This window comes from Mytilus californianus, unplaced genomic scaffold, assembly GCF_021869535.1.
Source record: "Mytilus californianus isolate M0D057914Y unplaced genomic scaffold, xbMytCali1.0.p SCAF_1, whole genome shotgun sequence".
NCBI lineage: Eukaryota > Metazoa > Mollusca > Bivalvia > Mytilida > Mytilidae > Mytilus > Mytilus californianus.
Window position 1 is genome coordinate 137,965,557 of NW_026262581.1, and position 26,605 is coordinate 137,992,161.

Sequence of the window (26,605 nt, forward strand, 5' to 3'; positions counted from 1 at the left end):
GACCAAAAAGATGAAATGAAAAAAAAAACAAGGAACGTTTTTCAATTCTAATTCAGCAATGAAATTTATCTTTATATAATTCTAAAGTAAAAATTATTATGACTTAATACGATAACCAACAGTGGAAAACATTTGCAGCTATTCATTATATTAGTAAGAGCTAGTTGTGTTTATAATGTCATATCATTAGTTAAAGCAAAGGTTTTACCAAAAACAAGCTTACCAACAACATTGACTATCACAATTACATGGAAAGCTGTACAAATACAGAAAATAAAGTTAAAATAAAATATCTTTAAAACACTGATAAGCTGACAGTATGCAGGGTAAATGACAATGTTAATAAATCTACTTTTTGTTGAAAATGTTTATGACACAACTTATCACAATCTTATTCAGGGTAATATAAGCCAGTATATAATACCTTTGAAATATCAATATAATAATCTCATGAAATTTTAACAAAAATGAAAAGCTCTTTTCCTCTTAGTCTAAGGAACTTGTATTCATTCAAAAATAAAATAAGTTTGAGTATCATCCCTCATGAAGTGACTACCCTACAATTCTACATATCACTTTCACACTACAACTCAACTTTATAAAATTCCCAACAAAATATGAAGCAGAATTGTCGGATAGATAAACAAAAGGACAAACAGGCACTCTAATGAGTAGAAAGGTATTTAAGCACATATATACTCATTCATCCAATATACATGATATAGTAGTTGATTAAAAACACTTATGACAATATAAGAGGAGCATTAGGTCCTCTTGCGCTTAAAATCCCCCATTGAGATTTTGAAAAGTTGGCAGATATGAACCAATGGTGTGCCAACTTTGTGATTGCAGTATACCACCCACTCTTGAGTAATATCAAAATGCTGTTTATTCATAATATTAATTTCTCATTTCTTCTATTGAAAATTTTTATATAAGATATATGCATACAAATTGAAATATATCATCTCTTCCAATTTAATCTCTGACGCTGCACATGATTGAATAGAATATGATGATAAAAGCTCCTGTTCTACCACAATTCACCATTTCTAATCCCACAAGCCTACTATTTACCATCATTAGATTTACTTCAACTGAGTTGCATCAAGATCAGTACTACTGTACATCACAAATGAAAATTAGAAAGAATAAAATCAAATATCAACATTTACCATTTGACAAAATTAACTACTAAATAAAATTTACTTATTTTCTGTTTAGTAACCACTTTATACTTGAAGAGTAATTTTTTAAAGCAATAATATTCCGTATGATCTAAATTTGATCTTAGATTCAAACATTCATATTGTGAGAGGTCCATGATTTCTTCACAATAAAGAATCCTTGCAATAGCAGTCAAAATATTCTGCTCTTCACCATATCTAATACACATTTTAGACCCTACTACAGATTTATACAGTCCTGCATGTTTGATTTTAAATGTTATATAACTTAAGAAATGTGCATACCTTCACAATTTTGCACGGACCACTAGAACATTTGTGATGCACCAGTAAATTTTGTATAGTGTTTTAACATGAATTTAAAGTTATACCTTTTATTCATTTCTTCTGAGATCTGTTCTAATGATTTGCCTTTAGTCTCTGGTACAGTGGTAAATATAAATATAACTGATACTATGCATACTGAACTGAAGAAAAAGAATGTCCCTGATACTCCAAATCCATCTGAAAATGAGAAAAAATAATATAGTATCACACATGTAAAAATGTTTCTAATAAGGGTTCTTTTATTTCAAAGACATAAAAGGTCATATCAGAATTCAAAAATGACTTTTAAAAAAGATTACTGCTTATAATTGAAGGAGGGGCCTCAGCTGGCCCAGTGGTCTAAGAAGGGGCCTCAGCTGGCCCAGTGGTCTAAGGAGGGGCCTCAGCTGGCCCAGTGGTCTAATGAGGGGCCTCAGCTGGCCCAGTGGCCTAAGGAGGCCCAAGGAGGGGCCTCATCTGCCCTAGTGGTCTAAGGAGGGGCCTCAGCTGGCCCAGTGGTCTAAGGAGGGGCCTCAGCTGGCCCAGTGGTCTAAGAAGTTTTACTATGGTGTACACTGAGGTTGCAAGTTCAAACCCTGCTCATAGCTGATGCCTATGACTACCATCTTTATTGACTGACAGTATAAAGGTCAGTGGTTCCTCTGGGCACTCTAGCTTCCTCCCCTAATAATAACTGGTCATCATGATATAGCCAAGAGTGCTGAAAGTGGCATTAAACACGAGCAATCAATCAATCCATATCTTTGAAGGACATGCCTGGTTCCTTATAATTGACTGAATTTTAAATTTCAAAAATTGAAATGTAATAACTACAGTAATAGTTGATGATTAAAATACTCTGATCTGTTCAGGATGGCTATTAAGGATAAATACAGTAAGTATTAGATCATTGTAGGAAGGAAATATCAATATAAGTCGATGCATTAAATAAATTATTTTTGAGAACTGCTTTATATACATCATATTACAGACCACAGTGATTGTTGACCTGTAAATAATTTAATTGTTTCTAGCATTTGCCATTCCATTCAATTAGAATTACATAAAATCTTTTAGTTCTATGTAAAAAATATTTTTTCTAAAACTGAGAAATTCAATATTGATTCACAATATGAAGTCAAAGTAGTATTCTAATGCAATCATTTTATATCAATGGTTCTGATTGGATGACAACAAAATCTATCTATCTATCTGTAGCTAAGGGATGCCAACATTTTGAATTCTGGAATGTATTGACATGCTATTTTTATTACATTTTGTGGCAAACAAGGCTGAAAAAGCCCAGTGTTTACATTTAACACCGGAAGCATACATATGAAGTCACCTTGTTCAATTGCAAAGGACAATAACATCATCTTGTAGAACTTTCATTTTATGTAACTTTTCACCAAAGTACCGACTGAAATGGACTAATTTATTTATTTTTCATTTGAATAGAGATAACCTTATTGTATTTGAAGCTTGGTCTACGTAAAACATGGGTTTTTACTGTCGGAAATATCCGTTTACCAGCTCCGCTACATGTCCCTAGGTAAACTCAATTTGCAACACGAAGGACAAGCTTCAAATATAATACATGCAGTTATCTCTTAATTCAAAAATTTAAGTTCCACCATAGAATATAAGAAATATTGTTTTGATTTTAGATGATTTCTTTTATTGTTAAAACATTATTACACTTACAAATTTTTATAGAATAACATTATATATGTCTTTCTGAGGTTTTTTGTTGTACTGGGATGATGTCTGGTTGATGTTTAAAACACATTCTCTTCTCCTTTAAATCTAAGCATTAATCTTATTATATTTTTAATTCCTTAAACTTTAGACATTCATCTTACTTATCATATCTAAAAACACAGCAGATATAACTAAGTTGGTCCCCCAGTTGAGAGTTGTTGTCAAGGCTATTGCACGTCCTCTAATGGCTGAAGGAAAAATCTCACTCAGTACCAACCAACTAACTGTCAACAAAAAAAACATGTATTATGTGAATGATGAATTAGTGTTAATGTTCTTAATGATATATAAGAAAATATCAATTTCATAAAACTTTCCTTACTGCAACTAAAACTTTCCTTAAAATTATTTTAGTACCATGTATCAAGAAACTTCTCCGAAGCAATTGAGAATGTTCCCTATTGTTTAATCACTAGACTGTCAATGAAAGCCGTTGGTGTTATTTTTGGTAAATGTTGGGTTAACTTTTTGAAGTTCATCCAACAACTTCTTTGATTTAAAATTTACTATATGATGTTGACAGCATATAATATACAAAGTACTGTAAATTCAGAAATTATTGCGTGCATTTATTATTGCGATTTTGTCATTTTAGACTAAATGCGATTTTAATTATTGCGATATTGAGAAAAATCCTGTTTAATTCATATAAAAAATTTCAAAATGCGAGTTTAAATTATTGCGATTATAACTCTGTCGCATTTTCGCAATAATAAAAACATCGCAATAATTTCTGAATTTACAGTATTATTTTCTAATTTCTAGACTATTTTCCTGTAAATTTGAATTGTGTGGTTATCTCAAGTCATCTTTACTTATACACATATTGTCAAATTACAAAAAAGTTAGTTTCTTACTTGGACCAAAACTAAATCCATAAGCAGCAACAAATGTAAGGAGAGCTGTAAAGGCCAGAACTCTTCCAGCATCATCTCCGTGTAATTTAAATGGTAAAATGGGATAGACTGTTGTGTTTGTAGTAAAGTTTGATATCACAGCATTTTCTGTCACATGAGTCTGGATTTCTAACGATGAATTTAACAATACTGAAGTTGAATTAAATCTCTGACAAAACATATCCTCTTGACAAGGATTCGTTATTGACTGTCCTGATTCATAATGAGTCACTAATCCTAGAACTAGTAATGACATCCCCATCAAAGTTGCTCCTACCAATAAGAACTTTCTACGTCCCCATCTATCTACACATAGTAAAGCTACTATTGTCATAAGAACCTTCAAAAAAGTAAATGATGTCATTTTTATTGCAAATAGTTTAATTCATTTTATCATAATAAAATAATGTTTGATCAAGTGTTTACAGAAAAATGTTAGCATAAGTTTATTCAATTGCATCAACACAAATGTTATTTGAATTAAAGTGATAGGCCTTCCGATTAATTCATTCAATAAACCATGATTCAACAAATACTGAGTCAATAAATACCTTTATGAGACAACAGCTGTACAAAGGATCTTCAAACTTTTATAATAGAAATTAAGAATGAAATATTAATGAAATATTATGGATACCTTAACACCACCTAATCCAACTGTGGCTAGAGTGGCAGCTGAATCAGTGTGGAATCCTACAGCTTCTAATATGGTGGAGGCATAATATAAAACATTGGGTTGCCCAGTAAACTGAAATAAAACAGATCAAAACTAATAAGAAAGTTTTTATCTATATCCATTTTAAATAGAAGAGAAAAATGACATTTTTTGATAAATGGACTACCTTTCTCAATCTTGCTTTTAAAAAATAGAAATCTGAGATTTTTAAAAACCAGTTCTACACTTGATAAAGTGAACTACTGTATGCGACAAGTATGACTGTTATGCTCCAAAATCAACATGTGGTTACAGATTCAATCATATTTCAACAATTGTAAAAGAAAAATATGTATTTATATCATGGCTTCCAAAACAGTCGTGTTGTCTGGACAAGCTTGGGAATTTGTATTCTCGTCCAGTGTGCCAAGCCTGAACTGGACTTCATATAAGGATTTGCCATTTTAACAAAATTTAAAAATTTTAAGTTTAAGATAAATAAAAATTTGGAAGCCCTGATATATATAGTGATGTTTCTATTCCAACAACTGACTTGATCAGTTAAATATACATTCAGCATCCTTGTATCCTTAAGTGGTGCCATCATATATGCAGGTCATGTCTGAATTTCTGTTATGAGCTCCAATGGTTGTTCATACTTACAAAGATTAGCTAATTGATAATGACTTCAAAATTTAGACATGTTCCATCTTTGTGGTTCAAGTGTAGTGTACCAGCAAAATTTACAAAGTGTCCTTCAACTTTTTACCTATTGTCCTATTTTGACAACAAGAATAAGAATTTAACAAAAGTTGTGTTGTAAGAAGACTAGCCCTACTCAAATTAAAGTTTCATTTCAGTGTTATCAACTCTACCTGTTGGAAGAAGACAAGACCTGCTCCAATAAACAGCCTCCCTCTCATGTTATCAGACTTGGAAAATATATCACAGCAATGAGTATTCTAAAAATAAATATCACAGTACAAATAAGAGTATAATATAAAGGTAATATATTGAATAGACTACAAAGAAGAGGTTGAATCAAAGCACTGTTGAAGCTGTGAGCCAACTAATCTAACTTGATTGCAAAAGCAGCATATCCATTTATGTATTAAATATTTAAACAATTCTTTACAAATGTTTTGTTTAAATAATAATTGGAATCTCTCTTTTTAAATAATGTTGATGCAACTTGGTTAAAAAAATCTCCTCTTTTTGATTATTTTATTATACATGTAGCAGAATTTCTGTTATTTAAATGAAGTATAATCTACAGTTGAAATATCAACTATTCATAATTTTGCATAACTGAGATTGAATTGTCTCCCTTTCTACATATTTTTAAAAGTGAGAAATCAACTAAAGCTTGTACTGAATTTTATTCAATTACTTCCACAACCATACAATACATTTTACTAATTTGTCGATATTTCCAAGGAAAATCAGTTATAAAAAGTCTGAAGGCACAAGAATACAGGTGAAAACAGGTCAAATGCCAAAATTATGAGTTATTTGATCACCTGGGCAACATTCCAGGTGACCGGTATGCATTTAGAATACCATTTTAATTTTTTATCAACAGTTTAAATATGGTATCTTACATTTTCACTCCAATCAAAAGGAAATATATAACCTTTTGTAAATTTTGATCAACATAGGAACTATATCCAAGTGTATTTAATTAAAATGATAATTAGCTTCAACTTTTTTGTCATTTGGTCTCAGGCAGAGAGTTGTTTCATTGGCAATCATACCATGTCTTCTTATTTTTATATATATTTTTTTTTCATTTAAGGGCTAATGACATTTACACATCCATACTGGCTCCCAAATTATGGTAACATTAATAAAATGCTCCGCTGGGTGCAGCTTGATACGACCGCAGAGGTCGAACCCTGAACAGTTGGGGCAAGTATGGACACAACATTCAAGCTTGATACAGCACTGAATTTGGATTGTGATTAAATATTTGACACAGCATAGGTTTCTGACACAGAATGAATGTGGTCTAAGAACTTAAAAATTTTTAATTTACCTATTCAAACCATATCATTATTATTTGCTTTTATATATAAATCAGAAATAACAAATTTAAAACGGAAAATTTTAAAGAAATAAATGTGGATAGTGTCCACATGTGGACGCAGATGATGCCCCCGCTTGCATATCATATAGTTATAAAGGGACATAACTGAAGAACAGTAAAAGTGACGCTACCCAAATTTGAACTTGATCTGAGTTTTGTGTGCAAGTCTCATAACATTTGGTTGAGGCTAACTTAAGTAGAGAACAGAAACTAAAAATTCAGCAATTTTTCTATTTATAAAGGGGCATAACTCAATAATGGTTAAAGTGACACTACCCAAATTCAACTTGATCTGTGTTTTATCAGTGGAAGTCAAAATTAAACATTGCATTGTATAAAGCATTGATTGTAGTTGATTCAACTATAATCATGGACAAAGGAAGATAACTCCAATTTTAAAAATAACTTGATATTTAGAAGAAAATAAAAATTTTGCAATTTTTTCCATTTATAAAGGGTCATAACTCTAGAACGGTTAAAGTGACGCCACCAAGATTCAAACTTGATCTGTGTTTTGTGGTAATAAGCATTGTGTATAAGTTTCATAACATTTGGTTGAGGCAAACTTAAGTTAGAGAACAACAACTAAAAATTTTGCAATTTTTCCATTTATAAAGGGGCATAACTCTAGAACGGTTAAAGTGACGCCACCATAATTCAAGCTTGATCTGTGTTTTGTGGTAATAAGGCGGGGGCATAAAAAAAAGGAAAAAAAGGATAAAAAAATCCCCCCCCCCCCCAATTTTTTGAACCCCCTAATGATTCATCACCCCAAAACTCAATCCCAGCCTTTCCTTTGTGGTATGGTACCTTGCAGTACAATTTCAGAGAGATCCATACACTTGAACACAAGTTATTGTCTGGAAACTAGAAAAATGCTTGTTTTTAGGCCCCTTTTTAGCCCCAAATTCCTAAATGTTTAGGGCACTTACCCCCAAACTCAAACCCAGCTTTCCCTTTGTGATATGGAACCTTGTAGTACAATTTCATAAAGATCCATACACTTACACACAAGTTATTGTCCTGAAACTAAAAAATTGCTTGTTTTTTGCCCCTTTTTGGCCCATAATTCCTAAAATTTTGAGGCAATTACCCCAAAAATCAATCCCAGCCTTCCCTTTGTGGTATGGTACCTTGCAGTACAATTTCAGAGAGATCCATACACTTGAACACAAGTTATTGTCTGGAAACTAGAAAAATGCTTATTTTTGGCCCCTTTTTGGCCCCTTATTCCTAAACGTTTTGGGAAATTACCCACAAACTCAATTCCAGCTTTTCCTTTGTGATATGGAACTTTGTAGTACAATTTCAGAAAGATCTGTACACTTACACACAAGTTATTGTCATGAAACTAGAAAAATGCTTGTTTTTTGCCCCTTTTTTGGCCCCTAATTCCCAAAATTTTGAGGCAATTACCCCCAAAATCAATCCTAGCATTCCCTTTGTGATATGGAATCTTGTGGTACAATGTCAGAGAGATCCATACACCAACACACAAGTCATGTCTGGAAGTTACAAAAATGCTTATTTTTGGTCCCTTTTTGGCCCCTAATTCCTTAACTGTTGGTACCATAACCCCCAAAATCAATCCCAACCTTTCTTTTGTGGTATTGAACCTTATGGTAAAATTTCATAGAGATCCTTTCACTTAAACTAAAGTTAGAGTGCGAAAACCAATGTGTCTTCGGACAACGACGACGACGACGACGACGACGCCAACGTCATACCAATATACGACCCCAAAATTTTTTTGCAGTCGTATAAAAAAGAATTTGTATACAGGTGGACACTATATAGAGGTAACTTATTTAGTTAATTTCCCTAGGACTAATTATTTTTGGTCACTCTAGACAGGAAGTATATTAATCTAGACAGGTATGACTCTGATTTTGTACCTTTTCATAATAAACAGCTGTTCTGATGTTATCTATTTCTTTCTCTACATTACATCCTCCTCTTAGCTTCAATAATACAGCTTCAGCCTAAAAATAAACAACAACAGATGTAGAATTACACTACAAAAAGTTTATTTCATCTTTTCTTATAACAGTTACAATGAATAAGGTATTTACCAAACTCTTTATCAATTTATATGTTTTCATGGCCATTATTTAAATTTAAGGGAAAAATGCAATGTTCTCTCACTGTTTAGAAATTCCAGATCTTTGGTATTCACTTTTAACCACTTAACAATTAACTGTCATAAAGTATCTCCACTGAAAAATTGGGACAATGATTACAATAGCAAAGAAATGAAATCAAACCTTAGATTGTTGTTTATGTAACATCAGAAATCTTGGACTGGGTGGTAAAAATATCATCCCAATACCCTGTATAACAGCTGGGATCACAGAAATAACAAACATATATCTCCTGAAATAACAGAAAATATCATCCCAATACCCTGTATAACAGCTGGGATCACAGAAATAACAAACATATATCTCCTGAAATAACAGAAAATATCATCCCAATACCCTGTATAACAGCTGGGATCACAGAGATAACAAACATATATCTCCTGAAATAACAGAAAATATCATCCCAATACCCTGTATAACAGCTGGGATCACAGAAATAACAAACATATATCTCCTGAAATAACAGAAAATATCATCCCAATACCCTGTATAACAGCTGGGATCACAGAAATAACAAACATATATCTCCTGAAATAACAGAAAATATCATCCCAATACAATATATAACATCTGGGATCACAGAAATAACAAACATATATCTCCTGAAATAACAGAAAATATCCTCCCAATACAATATATAACATCTGGGATCACAGAAATAACAAACATATATCTCCTGAAATAACAGAAAATATCATCCCAATACCCTGTATAACAGCTGGGATCACAGAAATAACAAACATATATCTCCTGAAATAACAGAAAATATCATCCCAATACCCTGTATAACAGCTGGGATCACAGAAATAACAAACATATATCTCCTGAAATAACAGAAAATATCCTCCCAATACAATATATAACATCTGGGATCACAGAAATAACAAACATATATCTCCTGAAATAACAGAAAATATCCTCCCAATACAATATATAACATCTGGGATCACAGAAATAACAAACTTATATCTCCTGAAATAACAGAAAATATCATTCCAATACAATATATAACATCTGGGACCACAGAAATAACAAACATATATCTCCTGGAATAACAGAAAAATACACTGTTTGACATATATTGTTGTAATGCTATAAAATATACATTCTTAAATACATTGTGTTCCCTATGATAAAACATAACAAACATACTGACTTCTTCCAGAAAAACTGACAAAAACATGATTTACCTTTATCTTGTAAAAAGACACCAAATATTAAATTTGTGAAGTAAGAAATATAAATTAAAGTGAATAACACTTAACAAAATATAGAAAAACATAAAATCCTAAGTTTCTGTCTTAACTTACATTATGTTTTTGTTTATTATTATATATATTTCTGGGATAAGTATTGCTGGATTTTTTTTTAATTTTTCATAATTTGTTCAGTGATCCCTTGACATACATTGTATAGATACTAGTCTGACATATTGTATAGATACTAGTCTGACATAATGTATAGATACTAGTCTGACATAATGTATAGATACTAGTCTGACATATTGTATAGATACTAGTCTGACATATTGTATAGATACTAGTCTGACATGTTGTATAGATACTAGTCTGACATATTGTATAGATACTAGTCTGACATAATGTATAGATACTTGTCTGACATATTGTATAGATGCTAGTCTGACATGTTGTATAGATACTAGTCTGACATAATGTATAGATACTAGTCTGACATTATGTATAGATACTAGTCTGACATAATGTACAGATACTAGTCTGACATGTTGTATAGATACTAGTCTGACATAATGTATAGATACTAGTCTGACATAATGTATAGATACTAGTCTGACATATTGTATAGATACTAGTCTGACATAATGTATAGATACTAGTCTGACATATTGTATAGATGCTAGTCTGACATATTGTATAGATACTAGTCTGACATATTGTATAGATACTAGTCTGTTGAAGATGACTGTGTCTTGCCCTGTAGGTGTTAGTTTGTTTTTTATGTATTGCATTCAAATTATTGTTTACCCTCCATCTCCTTTTATTCATATGCATTATTAAAGATAACTATAATTCATAAGTACTCATTTAGTAAACTGAAAGCATTGTAACAAAGTTATTCATTTATTTCTTGGTAAGACTATGTATTTACCTTGTAACATGTTAACCAAAGTCATACTATTGTTTTAGCAAATTTAATTTCTAGAAAAATTTTAATATTTTCCCAGCAATCACTAAATATTTTATCTATACATATTTGTTTATTGATGCAATTCATTTTCTGGTTCAGATGACATTAAATAAAATTCCTATTCGAAAAATAATGTGATTTGTTTCTTTAATATATAGTTTGTCTAAATTTCAAAACATTCACTAAATATTTAGAATTTATTACAGTACAATAAGAGAATACTATATAATAGATAATACAAACCATCCATTTTCAATATCTATGCATGCATAATTAACTAAGTAAGCAATCAGTAATCCACATGTTATACCAAGTTCATTTAAAGACACCAATAAACCTCGTCTTTTCTGAAAAAAAATATATTTCAGTGAGAAATATGACAGTACATATGGAACCGAAGTATAAACTTCTTGATATGTATGAAATATTTGCCTCTGAACATTAAACAAACAACATCCAATCAATACTTTTAATTATAGCAACTCTGAAGCTGCTACAATGGAGAAAGTTCACAAGTTTCTGCTATAAGTACAATTTTTTTCTATATTTTGATTTTTCAAACGGGGAAATTTTATAGAATGCTGTTCAACCTAAATGTCAATAAAAATAACTTATCAACCAGCATTTTAAAGTCTCACGTGTTTTAATGTGTGCAGGTTTTTTTCTGTGTTTTTTTCTGGTTTTTTGTATATTTCTTTCTCTATAAGGCAAGGTCATGTATGTTAACCTTTAGCTGACTTTTTTTGGTTGCAGTCTTGTTATTTTATTCCATTACTTATGTATAAAACAATGTTCATACATCTCAATGTGTATTTTTTAATAACAGATTTCTACGTACAATATATATTTAAACAACTCTAATACACATATTTTTCACTTACAGCTGGAGCAATTTCTGATATATAAATACATTCTGCAATGGCTGACACAGACACAGCAAATCCTAATACAACACGACCAATTACCTGTAAAGTAAAAGTAAATAACATAATCTGAACAACTGTTCTGAATAAATTGAAACTGACATTGAAGAATTTATAAGAAATTTCAATAAGAACAAGACAATAGTATTCTTTTTCAAATAGATTAAACAATAGGAGGAAACATCCCTTTTAATTAACATTGGTATCTTCCACCTATCTAAAAAAAAGTATGAAATATATATTATAAACACATTAATATTCATTGCACATAGATTTTTTGAGAGCAGTATCAATACATACAACAACATAAAAGACAGGGGCTCCTGCAGCTATAACAGCACCAATGGTAAAGATACCAGCATTTACTATAATGGTAAAACGTCTTCCAAACCAGTCTATTATCATACCTGTAGAGAAAATTCTATAAGTTAGCATAAGAAATCTTCAACCAAAAAATAAGATAGTGATATCACTGAGAAGATTAACCATGAGACAAATGTCAGAAAATTAAACATGGGACAAATGTCAGAAAATTAGTTGGGACAAATACTTGTAGAAAATATTGTATTTACATGGAAATAGCTAGTTTAGCAAAAAATTGTTTATACAGGAAATTTTTAGAGGATGGTTATTAATTCTTAACCTCTAGATTAACTTCTGTATTTCAAAGGTGCAATATTCCATTGTTGGTGTTTTTTGAGAGGGTCAGTATTTACACAACATTTAGAAACATTTAAGACCTTCATATATCTCAGCACCTGCAAAGACATTTGTTTAGATAAAAATGGGTCAAGGGCTCAATAAGTTGAGTAGCACAAAATTTTTCTAAACAAAGTGTATGCTTTGCTTGTTATCTATTTCCCTCATGAAGAGATATTTTTAATATCAAACAAAACTAAACAAACTGTGTTAAGAACGTAAGTTAGTTATTTTATAGAAATAAGAGAACAGAGTTCCAATATCCCCCATCTATGCACATATCTATTCTGTTGGGAATCAAAACTCTCCAATCTACTTATTTATGTTCTTTTCAACTTTTTCATAAATATCCTACATGAAATTTAAGCATCAGATTGCTTACAATGCAATTTTCTATATAATTTTTATTTCAAAGGGACATCATTAAGCTTAAAATAATTTATCTGAACTGATATTGAATTGGTCAAAGACATAACTGATATAAACCTTTGATATAAATTTCGTATTAAAATCTTACAAGAAATTTAAACTTGAAAACCCTTATAAAGTGGTACCAAACACCTTGACTAAAATTAATTTGGCTTGTTTAATTTTCATAAAATTTTAACAAAATATTTACTTTGACCCTTTGACAAAAATATCAAAATTTCCAAATACTTAATCCACACTTTATCGGAAAAATTTCATTGGATATATAGCAGTTTGACAAACACTAATTTTGATCTTTGAGAAGCTTAATATTTCCTTAACAATAGAACGTGATTAAAACATTCAGCTGATTTTTACAGAGTTATCTCCCTGTAGTGTTATGTACCACCTTATAATGTAGTTTTCCATATAATTTACATTTCCAAGACATAATGACTGTAAATATATTGTGAGTGCTCATTCAACCACACAAAGTGAGTTTACCATAACAAAAATAGGTTTAATAAAAAAAAAAGTTAGATACCAGATCTAAATGCATTGTAAAAGTGACTTGTGTACCATGTAGATTAGATAGATAATGGATAAAACTGAAAAATGCCAGTGGGCAAAACGTCGTAAAAATGGTTTAATTACTACAATATAAAATTTGTTCTATATTGGAATTTCTAAAAATGAATAAAATTAAGTGTCACAATGTGAAAGAATGGGTTAAATTTCAAAATTTTCAATTATATAACACCCACAGGTGTATACTTGTGAACAAGCATTCTTTAAAACTTCTGAAAATGTTAGAAAAATATTGAACAAATTTGAGAACTCATACAAATATGTGATCTGGATTAAAAAAGGAAAGAAATATCACAAAAAAGTACCAACACACTGTAGAAGTTGAGGATATAAAATTTGATTCTTCTGTTTAAAATTTTGATAAAAAATTACTACATTTCCAAATCTGATAAAGAGGGAAAATTTCAGTATATTCATGTATACACCCACATTTTCCCAAATGGCCAACCAAATACTGACCTCCGAAACAAGATCCAAGTAAAGCTCCAAATAACATAGAGCTAACAACTAGCTCCTGATCGAAACATGACAGACAGAACTTTTCCTTTAGTTGTAATATGGCACCAGATATAATACCTGTGAAAAATAAATGCTCAAAAATTCATCTATAATTGAAATAGTTATCACACTCTATCTTTATAAGGAAAAGTAGTACTTGAATTGAATAAGTAAAATGCTTAGGAACATTTTTAACATATAAAAAGTATAGGTAATGCTGAAAACACATTATTAACAGTGCCTTGTGATAATTAATAGCCTGACCAGTTTCTGTCCTTCATGGTCCTTCTTCAGAGGCAGAATGATGGATTGATAGTGACACACTATGTATGCAGTGTCTGAACATTTTTAACATACATTCTGGGTATTTACAGAATGATGAATTGATAGTGACACACTATGTATGCAGTGTCTGAACATTTTTAACATACATTCTGGGTATTTACAGAACGATGGATTGATAGTGACACACTATGTATGCAGTGTCTGAACATTTTTAACATACATTCTGGGTATTTACAAATGATCTGAATGTGTTATCCTATTCAACTAGACAAACTTTGGACATAATTCACATTTTCAAAATGTTTTATTTTGTACTAATTGTCTGTACTATGATCCTGTTCTCTTTTCCTCAAATATTACATCATGGAATGAGACTTATCACCGAAATTTGAACTTACATAAGCAACACTGCAGGTGTCACATATGGAGCAGGATCTGCTTACTTTTCAAAGCACCTGTGATCACCCCCAGTTTTAGGTGGGGTTTGTGTTGCTCAGTCTTATTTTTCTATGTTGTATTTTGTAGACTGTTGTTAGTGTTTTTCTTTAACATACAATAACCTTATCAGTATACCTATATCATATCCAAACAGTATTCCTCCGAGTGAAGCCATTACGGAGGCAGCCAGGACATACAGTGATCCACATGGTGACCTAGACTTCCTGTGGTCCACGATAAGTTTGGTACGAGGTGATGTCTCCATGTGGACAGGTGGGTAATGAAAGGCTGATTGATCACTGTCAGAACTTCTACTGTCCTGGTGTTGTAAGCAGTATTCTGACAGCAGTAACTCTGAAGTATTCAAGATACAAGGAGGATTAAAGTTAAGGCTGCCTTCATGTGGATATATTGAAATGATTTTATAGCCGAAACTGTTTTAATAAAATATCAGTGACATGTAACAAAAAATGGATATAACATGTAGTTTTAATCTTGGAACAGATGATATTTATTCTATTTTTTTGTTTTGTTCATTTTTAAAGTTAAACATACATTATTTTTAGTTAATTTGACTTTAAGTTGTAATTTCTAGTCATTATCATTAAACAGACATCATAAAGTAACATCTGTTCATTGCATATCTAAAGGAAATTCAATAATTCAATATTTATGTAACAGATCATTGTCTTATATATTTGTACAGGTTATTTTCAATATTTGCACATGCAAAGCTGCATACCTCAATACCCATTACTGCATTACCAGCCAAGGCATTTATAAATATATATTTTAAAACTAATTACTCTAATTTACTCTATATGTATACCAACTGAATGCATTAGTATTTGTGTATGACTGTAAAAAAGAAAGGATTTGTTTGGTGGAAATGAGTTTGTAAAAGAATAGTGAACCAACAAACAAATGTAATTTTTCACCATATACATATGTACATAAATATATTATCAACTTTATAAAGCCACAATGAAATAAGATCTGATAACTGATCTTAAAGTATCTGTAAATTTTGATATCTTTTCAGAAAAGTAGCTTTCCAAGGAAGTCGGTATGGTATGGTCCTTAAAAAACATTTAAAAACAATTGAAGAATTATAAATCTTTTCATTTTAGGTGCCAAATTACAACTCCTATCATTCCTTCTATTTTTAAGAAAGCTTTTGTGCTATACATGTTTTATCAAATTGTATTTCTTTACAAGCAATATTTCACCATTTACTATTATTCAATAATCACAAAAGACTTTGACTATGCAATGTTTACGTTAATTAAATAAACTTTCAAAATGTGAGTATGTTAAATAAGAGTGTAATATAACTTCTTTACCTTCCTCTTCCTCTTTGTCCTTCATTGTCGTTTAGATATTATCACTTATCACGGCGAATTTATTCATTATCATTTTTACAGATCTCCTAAATGGATTGTAAACATGGAAAACAAATTACAGGTAGTATCTATGAGGTTGATTACATTTCACCATCAAGGTTATTTTCTAGTCATTGTATTTTATCACAATTTTCTTCCATCTTCAAAAACAAGTTTTAGTACCAATTTACACTTGACATATGAATATATCTACTAATTTGATTTGACTTTCAATTATACTTTTTTTTCCCAGTACAATTTAATTTTGGACTTTATCTTACATGATCCCAAGGTAAATACAGTAAAATCAATCAGAACGGACAAATAAAATCCTTCAGGTAAAATTTTGATGGAAAGAAAATGATTTATTAGAAAGCTGATATTTTCTTAAAGGAAACTTAATCAGATATAATTCTTCAATGAATACTTCAAGATTCACATGCGATCAAAATTTGTCATACATATAATTATTAACTTTAATTCATATGAATTGAAGTGTTGCATGCATTTTTTTCTAGCTTATAAACTCTCAGTATGTAGAAATATGACCTAAAACATTTTCTTTTATAGGGTTACATTGTATAGAGAGTGTTTTTAAAAAATTCGTAAGGGATCCACGGAACCCAGTGTCTCGCCTACTTTTGCTGTTAATCGCAGGCTCAATAAAAATGAGGAAAAAAATTAATAAAAATATTTCTCTCTATACCATCTTTTGATTGTAAGTAGCTTCTGTCCAAGTTTGGTACAAATCCAGGATAGTTTATGAATCTAATAAATGTTTTAAAAACTTAAACTGCAGACTGTATGTAATGTTAACTGGAAGAAAAACTAAGTCCATTTATAAGTAAAATACGGAAAAAATTGAACAAAATTTTAACAAAATTTCCTTCTAGATACTAGCTTTTAATCATAAACAAGCTTCTGTCCAAGTTTGGTACAAATTCAGGATAGTTTAAGAAAGTTGCTAAAATTTTAAAAACTTTAACCACAGAGTGAATGTAATGTTAACTGGCAGAAAAACTAAGTCCATTTATAAGTAAAATACGGAAAAAATAGAATTTTTTTTTTACAAAATTTACTTCTGGATACTATCTTTAAATCATAAACAAGCTTCTTTCCAAGTTTGGTAGAAATCCAGGATAGTTTAAGAAAGTTATTAAAATTTCAAAAACTTTAACCACAGACTGAATGTAATGTTAACTGGCAGAAAAACTAAGTCCATTTATAAGTAAAATACAGAAAAAATGGAATTTTTTTTTTACAAAATTTACTTTTGAATATTATCTTATGATCATAAACAAGCTTCTGTCCAGGTTTGGTAGAAATCCAGGATAGTTTAAGAAAGTTATTAAAATTTCAAAAACTTTAACCACAGAGTGAATATTTGTGGACGCCGCCGACGACTACGACGCCCACGGAATGTAGGATCGCTATGTCTCGCTTTTTCGACAAAAGTCGAAGGCTCGACAAAAATGGTTCCATCAACAGAAAAAATATACCAGTGAGCTATTCAAACTGTCATAATATTGTGCATTTCACCCCTAAGACAAGACTTGAAACTATCCTTTTAATATAATATTTCAAAGAACCAATGGGCCAAGATTTATTTTTCGATTACTAATGTAAGTTGTGTGGAATAAGCAGATATAACTTTTATCTGAACTGGAAATATGTAGATAAACATACATGTATAAATTACGTAGGTTTGTGACTGCATTATGATGCTCTTGAAATCTCTTATATCAATTGGCAATGCCAATTACTAAATGCCACGAGATACCCATTCACTTATAATGGGAAAAAACCTGACAACCAAATATAAAGAATTTCTTAAAATAGTCCATTATGCTATGAAAAATCTTTATTTGGCATGAGAGGTGTGATTTAAATTTATGTCAATTAATTAACTGACAAATAAACTGGGTGAACTTAATAGAAAAAAGTATCAATGATAGACATTATTGAACATGAGATAAACTTCTGTGTAAAAAAGTCAGCTGCTGAAGATTTACCTGATTTTACTGAATGCCTGACACAAGAGATAATTATTTTATAATTCACAATAAGCTGAAGACTCTTATAACAAGAGATGACTACTTTCTGTAACATTTACATGGCCAGTTCAAGTGGGACATTTGTCTTCCTGCAGAGAGCCTTCCAGTGTTCTAGCACCCTAAAGTCCTGCAACTATAGTAGGCTAGCGCAAAGCAGTCAAAATTATACAAAAACCCTTTGGTTTTTTTTTTTTTTTTTATTATTTTGTTTTATTGCCTTGACTTATTTTATGCACATAAAACTTTCTCCAATTATTATTCCTAAATTTACAAACACATATTTAGGCCCAATTGGTTTATACATTACATTTGGCAACACAAACTCTCCACTCCATCTTGGCAGCTGGTGTACTATAACAATGTCGCTGCTGCCCTTTGTCGTTTCTCATTTCCTCCTGTTCCAGCTTTTCGTGGCACATAATCTTATTTTATTTTTTATTTTCATATTTTTAACTATTTTCATTTCTTTATTTAGTTTTATTTTTTATTTCTTATTTAATCTATCAATTATCATTTATAAATTAATTCACTCATTTATTTTTATCAAAAAGTCATTATTTTATTTTCATTCTTTTTTTTTACATATTCATGTTCTATTTTTGTCTATCAAATTGCATTAATATTATAAGGTAAAAATAAATTATTTAAATGCCCAAAAAGGCATAAGAAAGGGCCAACCGTGCGAGGGCTTTATAGCCAGTCAAGGTTGTTAAACACACCCATCATCATCGCCATTTCAACAGTCTTTCTGATTTTGATAGTTTAACTGCAGTATATGACATTTCTTTTAATTTGTTGCATATGTAGATTATATTCTCATTTTGGCATATACATATTCTTATGGTTAAAATTTCTACAAGGAGCTAAGGGAGAAAGTAAGTTGGGATAATGTGGCTTATATCTAAGCTTAAGGCTTGATTGTACAATTTGACATTAAAGACCTCATTAACATATATGCCAAAATGGGAATATAAATGTTTTACTTTGAGGATCTGACAGCGGTACTGGGTATCTAATTGTATCTTTAGTTGTTAGATTTGGCAAATATGTACTTATCATACATTCTGAGCATTTGTCTATCATTGAAGATGGTAGATGTCCATTTTGTTTACTTTTGTAGTTAGGTTGCTGACAAGTTGATGTTTACCCAACATTTCCTTTTATCTACAATTATTTTGTTAGTGTATATATATATATATATATATATATATTACACAGTAACGTTAAGTGTAAAGACATGAAAGATGACTGATTTTATTTTTTCATTTAACTTCTTAAATAAAATTGATGAGATTTTCTGTTCAATTCTAATAAGTTAAATTGGTTTAATATGTATTTTTCATAAAATTTTTAATTGCCCCATGTAGATCATAAATTTCTTTTTAAATGTTCAAGATTAATCTTTTTTCAGTCTTTGATTAAAATATTCCATAAAAAGAAAGCGAAACCATATCAAAGCAACCTAGACCATGTTTCTATGGGACATACATTAGTACCAACTATAAAAGGAACAGCAACCACCAGATGCAAACCTTATAAAGCAATTATATATTATCAATACATCTAATCATTTAATAGAAAATAAATAAACAATGATAAATGAGGAATATGATAACATACCAGTAAACCACACTAAAATAACAAACATTTTAAAATATATATATAATTGTTTGTAAACCATTAAAACAATTGTAACTTAAGTGATGAGCACATTGACAGTGATGTTCATATTTTGTAAAGATGACGGTAAGTGGTTCTTTGTGAATAATGCTTTTACAGTTTCATCTAGGCTCATAACTTGTTAATTGGTGTGCATGGCCTTTTTAAAGAGACCCACTGTTTGACAACTTCTAACTTGTTAATTGGTGTGCATGGCCTTTTAAAGAGTCCACTGTTTGACAACTTCTAACTTGTTAATTGGTGTGCATGGCCTTTTAAAGAGACCCACTGTTTGACCACTTCTAACTTGTTAATTGGTGTGCATGGCCTTTTTAAAGAGACCCACTGTTTGACAACTTCTAACTTGTTAAGGTTGATTGATTTATTGATTGTTGTATGCTTAAAATCCAGCGGCAAATATTTCATTTTCATGCATGTTCAGGACTTGTATAGGTCAATAAATAATATTCATCTACATCTTTGATTGGTTTCACTTTTTTCTCCATTTTATAAGGTTGATGTTTATAATATCATCATAGTAGAAAACATACTTTCTAACTGTCTTCAATTTATTTTCATGGAGTTTTAAAAGCATCAAGGTTACTAAGTTCCACTTATAAACTTGTTCTTATTGTAAAGTATCTCTAAATGGATTAGAGATTGTGACATCACCTTATGCGCCAATTGCTATTATTTTTTTTAATATTTGAACCTAATTATATTTTTATTAAAGGTATGGTATAATTGGGACGTTTATGTATAAAATTTAAAGAAGAGCAGAGAAAAAAGGGTGTTGGTGTACAACAAAAGACTGTATTGCTATTTTATATACAGAGGAGCAGTGTATTGTACAACAAAAGACTGTATTGCTATTTTATATACAGAGGAGCAGAGCATAACTGTTTATATTGAATCTCTATCTCATGGAGTATAAATGATTTTACAACATCTCTATCTCTTGGAGTATAAATGATTTTACAACATCTCTATCTCTTGGAGTATAAATGATTTTACAACATCTCTATCTCATGGAGTATAAATGATTTTACAACATCTCTGTCTCTTACATCTCTATCTCATGGAGTATAAATGATTTAACAACATCTCTATCTCTTACATCTCTATCTCATGGAGTATAAATGATTTAACAACATCTCTATCTCTTGGAGTATAAATGATTTTACAACATCTCTATCTCATGGAGTATAAATGATTTTACAACATCTCTATCTCATGGAGTATAAATGATTTTACAACATCTCTATCTCATGGAGTATAAATGATTTTACAACATCTCTATCTCATGGAGTACAACAGCTGCAAGAAGCAGACTTGATTTAGAAAATAAAAAGAAACATCTGACATTGAAAAATCCAGAAGTATGAAAAAGAGACCTATATAAGCTGTAAGCTACAAAATTACAGTCCTTAACCATATTCTGTCCTCTGTCATAAGTTTGCTATTTAACAACATTAAATTGCTTTAACTACACCAGTGTAATCTACCATTGCTAAGTCCAGATAAAAGAGGGGACAGAGGCACTGTTTTAATTAAATAAAATTCATCTAAGAATTGACACAATCGTATGTTTAAATTTGGGTGCAAATGATACTAGGTAGTTTGAAATGAGTGGCATAAATGTTATATTGACACAAACAGATCTCTCCAAAAGTCATTACTTAACATCTCTTTTCTTGTGTTTCTTTAACAGTAAACCAAATATTCCCAATGAAAAAGGTAAACAATACCTTTATTTTATTTATAAAATGTTTCAGTTTATTGCATATTCCTATTCATGGCATAGGTTTCTCTGACAATTTGTAGTTTAAACAAATCCATTGGATTTGATTGCTTTGTAAATAAACCTTATGTGGAGACATTCATGGTTAATTCATTTCCTGGTGATTAAAAACAACCAAACCAATAAGCATTGATATTCATCATTGTGGTTCACAGAAGTTCACAGGGGTCAATTATCAAATAGATATAAGAAGTTGTGGTATGAGTGCCAATGAGACAACTCTCCATCCAAGTCAAAATTTATAAAAGTAAACCATTATAGGTCACAGTACGGTCTTCAACACGGAGCCTTGGCTCACACCGAACAGTAAGCTATAAAGTGCCCCAAAAATTACTAGTGTAATACCATTCAAACAGGAAAACCAACAGTCTAATCTATATAAAAAACGAGAAACAAGAAACACTTATGAACCACATCAACAAACGACAACTACTGAACATCAGATTCCTGACTTAGGACAGGTGCAAACAAATGCAGCGGGTTTAAACGTTTTAATGGTACCAAACCTTCACCCTTTTTCTGAAACAATAGTGTAACATCACAACATAGAAAGAAACACTATAAAATATCAACTGAAATAGCTTAACTCAATCAAAGGACATTAACACCAGTGAACATACACTGAACAAATAAATTTGACCTGTGATACAATGTAAATACAAAATAAATAAACTAAGGGAAGAATAATAAAAGTAACATGTTATGTTGGTATGAAATTTTAAACAATTTAAGAAAAACAATATGCTCGAACAAAAATATCAGCCATTTGCAATAACTTTAAACACAGGTAAATGAAAATAATTTTGTTGTTAGGTATACGTGTACAGTTCCAATAGAGAAAGGAAATATTTATACAAAATAAATAATTTTGATGTTCATAGTACGAAGTGAAAATTTATAGTAATACCAAACACTTATCAAAGCAGGTATATAGACCAGATATAACCCTGAATAACAACTTAGAAAAAACACCAACCATCAATCAAAACTTAGATACATGTATGATAATTGTTTTCTTTAACTGAAGGAAAATATGAAAAATCTCTACTGAAAAATGCTGCTCACCTGATTAAACTGGACAAAGTTTATTTCAAGTTTCAAAAACTGACAGCAAATAACTTTTGTTATTCTTGTAATAAGGTATGTTAATGTGATTACTGTAAATTCAGAAATTAATGTGTGCATTTATTATTGTTTATCCTTAACCTTTTAACAAAAAAAAGGTGAAATCTAATTAATGTAATGCCAAAAAAATGTTACCAAGGAAAGGCACTACTGCAATTGTGAATGCTAATTTCTATTACAATGTATGGCTAACCTGAAACAGCCACATAGCAATAATTTTTGAATTTGCAGTAATTGTTAGTCAGCTTGCATTAAAAGGACTCAATCTGTTATCTCTAAATAATAACTCTGAATGCACATGTACCTGTCAATAGATTATTAAGCTTACCTTGAGACTCTTCTGCCATCCTTGATAGAGGTCAAGGACAACCTCTTTTTTTCTATTTTACATTGCCTAAAATATAAACTTGTGTTATCAATGACTAATCTTGCTAAAAAAAGAGATTTGGGGTATACATTTTGAACATTGATAATAATAATAATAATAATAATAATAATAATAATAATAATAATAATAATAATAATAATAATAATAATAATAATAATAAATTCTTTATTTAAAGAGGGTAAACACAGTTAGTTACAATTACTAATCTTCCCTGAGGCCCTCATATACAATACAAGTAAAAAAAATAATAATAAGAGAATAAAAAAAAAAAAAAAAAAAAAAAGCAAACATACATCATATTAACACAATCGTATAGTCATGATAGTTCAATGTACAAGTACCATTAGAACATTTAAAACAGTTACAGATTGCATGTAGTAAATAGATATAATATACAAATCAAAATCATACCTTCTAAAAAAGTAATAGTTGCAATCATTTCAAGACTGAATATTGGGACTGCCTCAAGTATCGTTTTATAATTTGTTTAAAAGAAAAAGTGTTTTGCACTTTACGCATTTCATATGGTAGTCTGTTCCATAAAACTGATCCAGAATAAGCAAAAGATTTTTTAAACAGTTCAGTTTTTGGCTTAGGAATTATCAAATTACCTTGAGTAACACCCCTTAAAGCATAAGGATTATTAACAGATATAAGTTGAAACTTTTGAAGTAGGTACTGTGGTGCTTCTTTCCGCATACATTTATATAGCAGTAAATATTTGTGGTATTTGATTCGGTTTTCTACTGTCATCCATCCAAGTTCTTTAAATAAGGGGGCTGATGGGGATAAAGGGTCTGCATCAAGAATTAATCTTGCCGCCTGTTTTAAGTTTTAATATTCTTATTATCCCTTCATTTTAACATTCTCCCCAAACAATACAGCAGTAATCGATGAGCGGCAGAATATACCCATTATAATATGCTTTCCTGGCATTAATATCTAAAAATTACTTTAATTTAGAAAGAAGGTATATTCTTGATGAAATGCTAGCATAAATTTGATCAATTTGATTTGTCCAGCTAAGTGTGCTGTCAATTTTAACACCTAATAATTTTTCACATGATGAATTTTGTAGTGTTTCTGAATTTATTTGTAAATTTGGTTGAAAAGATTGAGTTGATAACTTCTGACTTGTTCCAGTAACCAAACATTTAGTTTTTTTAGTATTGATGAACATATTATTAATTTTGCACCATTCTTCAACTCTGCATAAATCTTCTTGTACATCATCATGTAAATTTTCTATGTTTTTCCCAGATTTATGAAGAGTAGTATCATCAGCATACAAGTCTGTTTTACAATTTTTTAATGCAAAGGGGAAGGTCATTTTATAAATAAGACAAATAATAGAGGACCTAGTATAGATCCTTGGGGGACACCAAATTTCACATCTTTTTTATCAGAATTAACATTGCAAATGTTTACTTGCTGTGTTCTATTACTTAGGTATGACCTGAAAAAACCTACTGCAGACTCACTGAATCCATAAATAGCAAGCTTTAAGCAAAGAATGTCATGATCTACAAGATCAAATGCTTTTTTGAAGTCCAACAGTATTGCTAGGTTTAAATTATCATCATTCATTTCTTGCAGCCATTTGTCAACGATATCAATAAGACAGTAACTCAATAATATAACCAAACAAAAGACATCCAGAGGTTGTGTTTGTGACAGAAAATACATTGTTATCAATTAACTATTAGCTAATCTTTATCCTAACTTTAAAAATATACACTCATTTTTTTAGGTGTCACTACTTTATATCAATAATAATTGTATTTTCCCCTTTATATGCAAAATTCTAAAAAGCAGTAATGGAACTCCTTAAAACTTTGGTCATAACAAAGTGCAATAGTTTGATGTTGACATGGTTGAAGTGCATTGCAAAAAAATGTTACTTATATTTTTTTTACTTTGAAAGTTGTTTAATTGGCTTCAGCATGTAGTTACTTTGAGATGAAGAACAGCATATAAAGCAAAATAAATAGATTAATATACATGATATAGTCCAATTTTTATTTTCTTTTAATTTATAAGAGAATTTTTGCTTAGTAACCATGCATGTAATTTAGCTTTATTATTTAATCAAGCCTACAAGTCTTAAATAACACGAAACAGAAATTTCACCAAAAATGTCAGAGGCATATAATTGTTACAGCCTAATCAGGCTATTATAGTCTGATCGTTAGCTCTGATTTTCAACCTATTTTGAGTAGAATTCCTGAGAAAATGTTACTCTAAAAAACATGCAAAATTGAATAATATCTAAGTTTTTTTTTTTATCAACTCTTTGGAAAAAATTAGGCAGACAAGAATAGTTTCCTAAGATTTTGGTGATTCCAAATATTAATATCCAATCCAGTAACCTAAATACTCATGTAAAAGGGTTCGGATTCTAGAAGCTTTAGTTGAATTGAGGATCATTGTCATTGTGTTCAAATCATCATAGATTCACAAAACCTGATGATGATGCTGTAAATTCAGAAATTAATGCATGCATTTATTATTGTGAATCCTTGACCTCTGGCAGAAATGTTAAATCTAGTTAATTATGCAGTGGCAATATTTTATAAATCACTTTTGAAATTCGTAATTGGATGTTTTATAATTAAGAACCTGCTACTGTCACATTTTTGCACATTGATAAAAACATCACAGCAGAGCAGCTATTTCTGCATATTTCTACACGAAAAAGAAAAGGACTAGTCGAAATAATGCTGAAATAATGCTGATATCTTCTGAGAATATTTTCAAATTTTTATTTTTATTGTCAGTAACTGCGCTGCGAGTACTCTCAGATCTTTACTTAGTGTCCTTTATGTTGTGGGATGTATAGATAAGCTGCTACGTCCTGTCTGTGTTATCGTTAGATGTTTTCTGATTTGTACCGATCTGATGAGTTGAGCCCTTTTTAATTGATTTTCATAGTTTGTTCTTTTGTTGTAATGTTACCACACTGTCCCAGGTTAGGGGAGGGCTTGGCACCAGTAAACTAGTTTAACCCCGCCACATTCTATATGTGCCTGTCTCAAGTCAGGTGCCTGTAGTTCAGTGGTTGTTGGTTCATGCCTGTCATATATGTTTTTCGTAAATTGTTTTGTTATAAATTAGGCCATTAGTTTTCTCAATTGAATTGTTTCATTTTTTTCCATGTCC

General features: G+C 30.4%; 1 protein-coding gene across 4 annotated transcripts in view; it reads right to left on the minus strand.

The window, feature by feature from the left end:
• The window catches only part of LOC127736544 (solute carrier family 2, facilitated glucose transporter member 10-like), a 43,233-nt gene that overhangs the window by 4,449 nt on the left and 12,179 nt on the right, over positions 1-26,605 (minus strand). For 2 of the 4 annotated variants that reach the window (XM_052247127.1, XM_052247118.1), the window contains exons 2-14: positions 23,387-23,452; positions 15,173-15,391; positions 14,276-14,392; positions 12,422-12,528; positions 12,080-12,163; positions 11,442-11,545; positions 9,156-9,264; positions 8,787-8,873; positions 5,681-5,767; positions 4,788-4,898; positions 4,112-4,490; positions 3,356-3,478; positions 1,559-1,691 (exon numbers count right to left, since the gene is read on the minus strand). In XM_052247127.1, coding sequence (XP_052103087.1) covers positions 1,559-1,691; positions 3,356-3,478; positions 4,112-4,490; positions 4,788-4,898; positions 5,681-5,767; positions 8,787-8,873; positions 9,156-9,264; positions 11,442-11,545; positions 12,080-12,163; positions 12,422-12,528; positions 14,276-14,392; positions 15,173-15,391; positions 23,387-23,405 — 1,679 coding nt within the window. In that variant the 5' untranslated portion in view covers positions 23,406-23,452. Of the gene's footprint in view, positions 1-223; positions 257-1,558; positions 1,692-3,355; positions 3,479-4,111; positions 4,491-4,787; positions 4,899-5,680; positions 5,768-8,786; positions 8,874-9,155; positions 9,265-11,441; positions 11,546-12,079; positions 12,164-12,421; positions 12,529-14,275; positions 14,393-15,172; positions 15,392-16,380; positions 16,467-23,386; positions 23,453-26,605 lie in introns of all 4 variants that reach the window. The other 2 variants (XM_052247137.1, XM_052247115.1) reach the window with 2 other exon arrangements.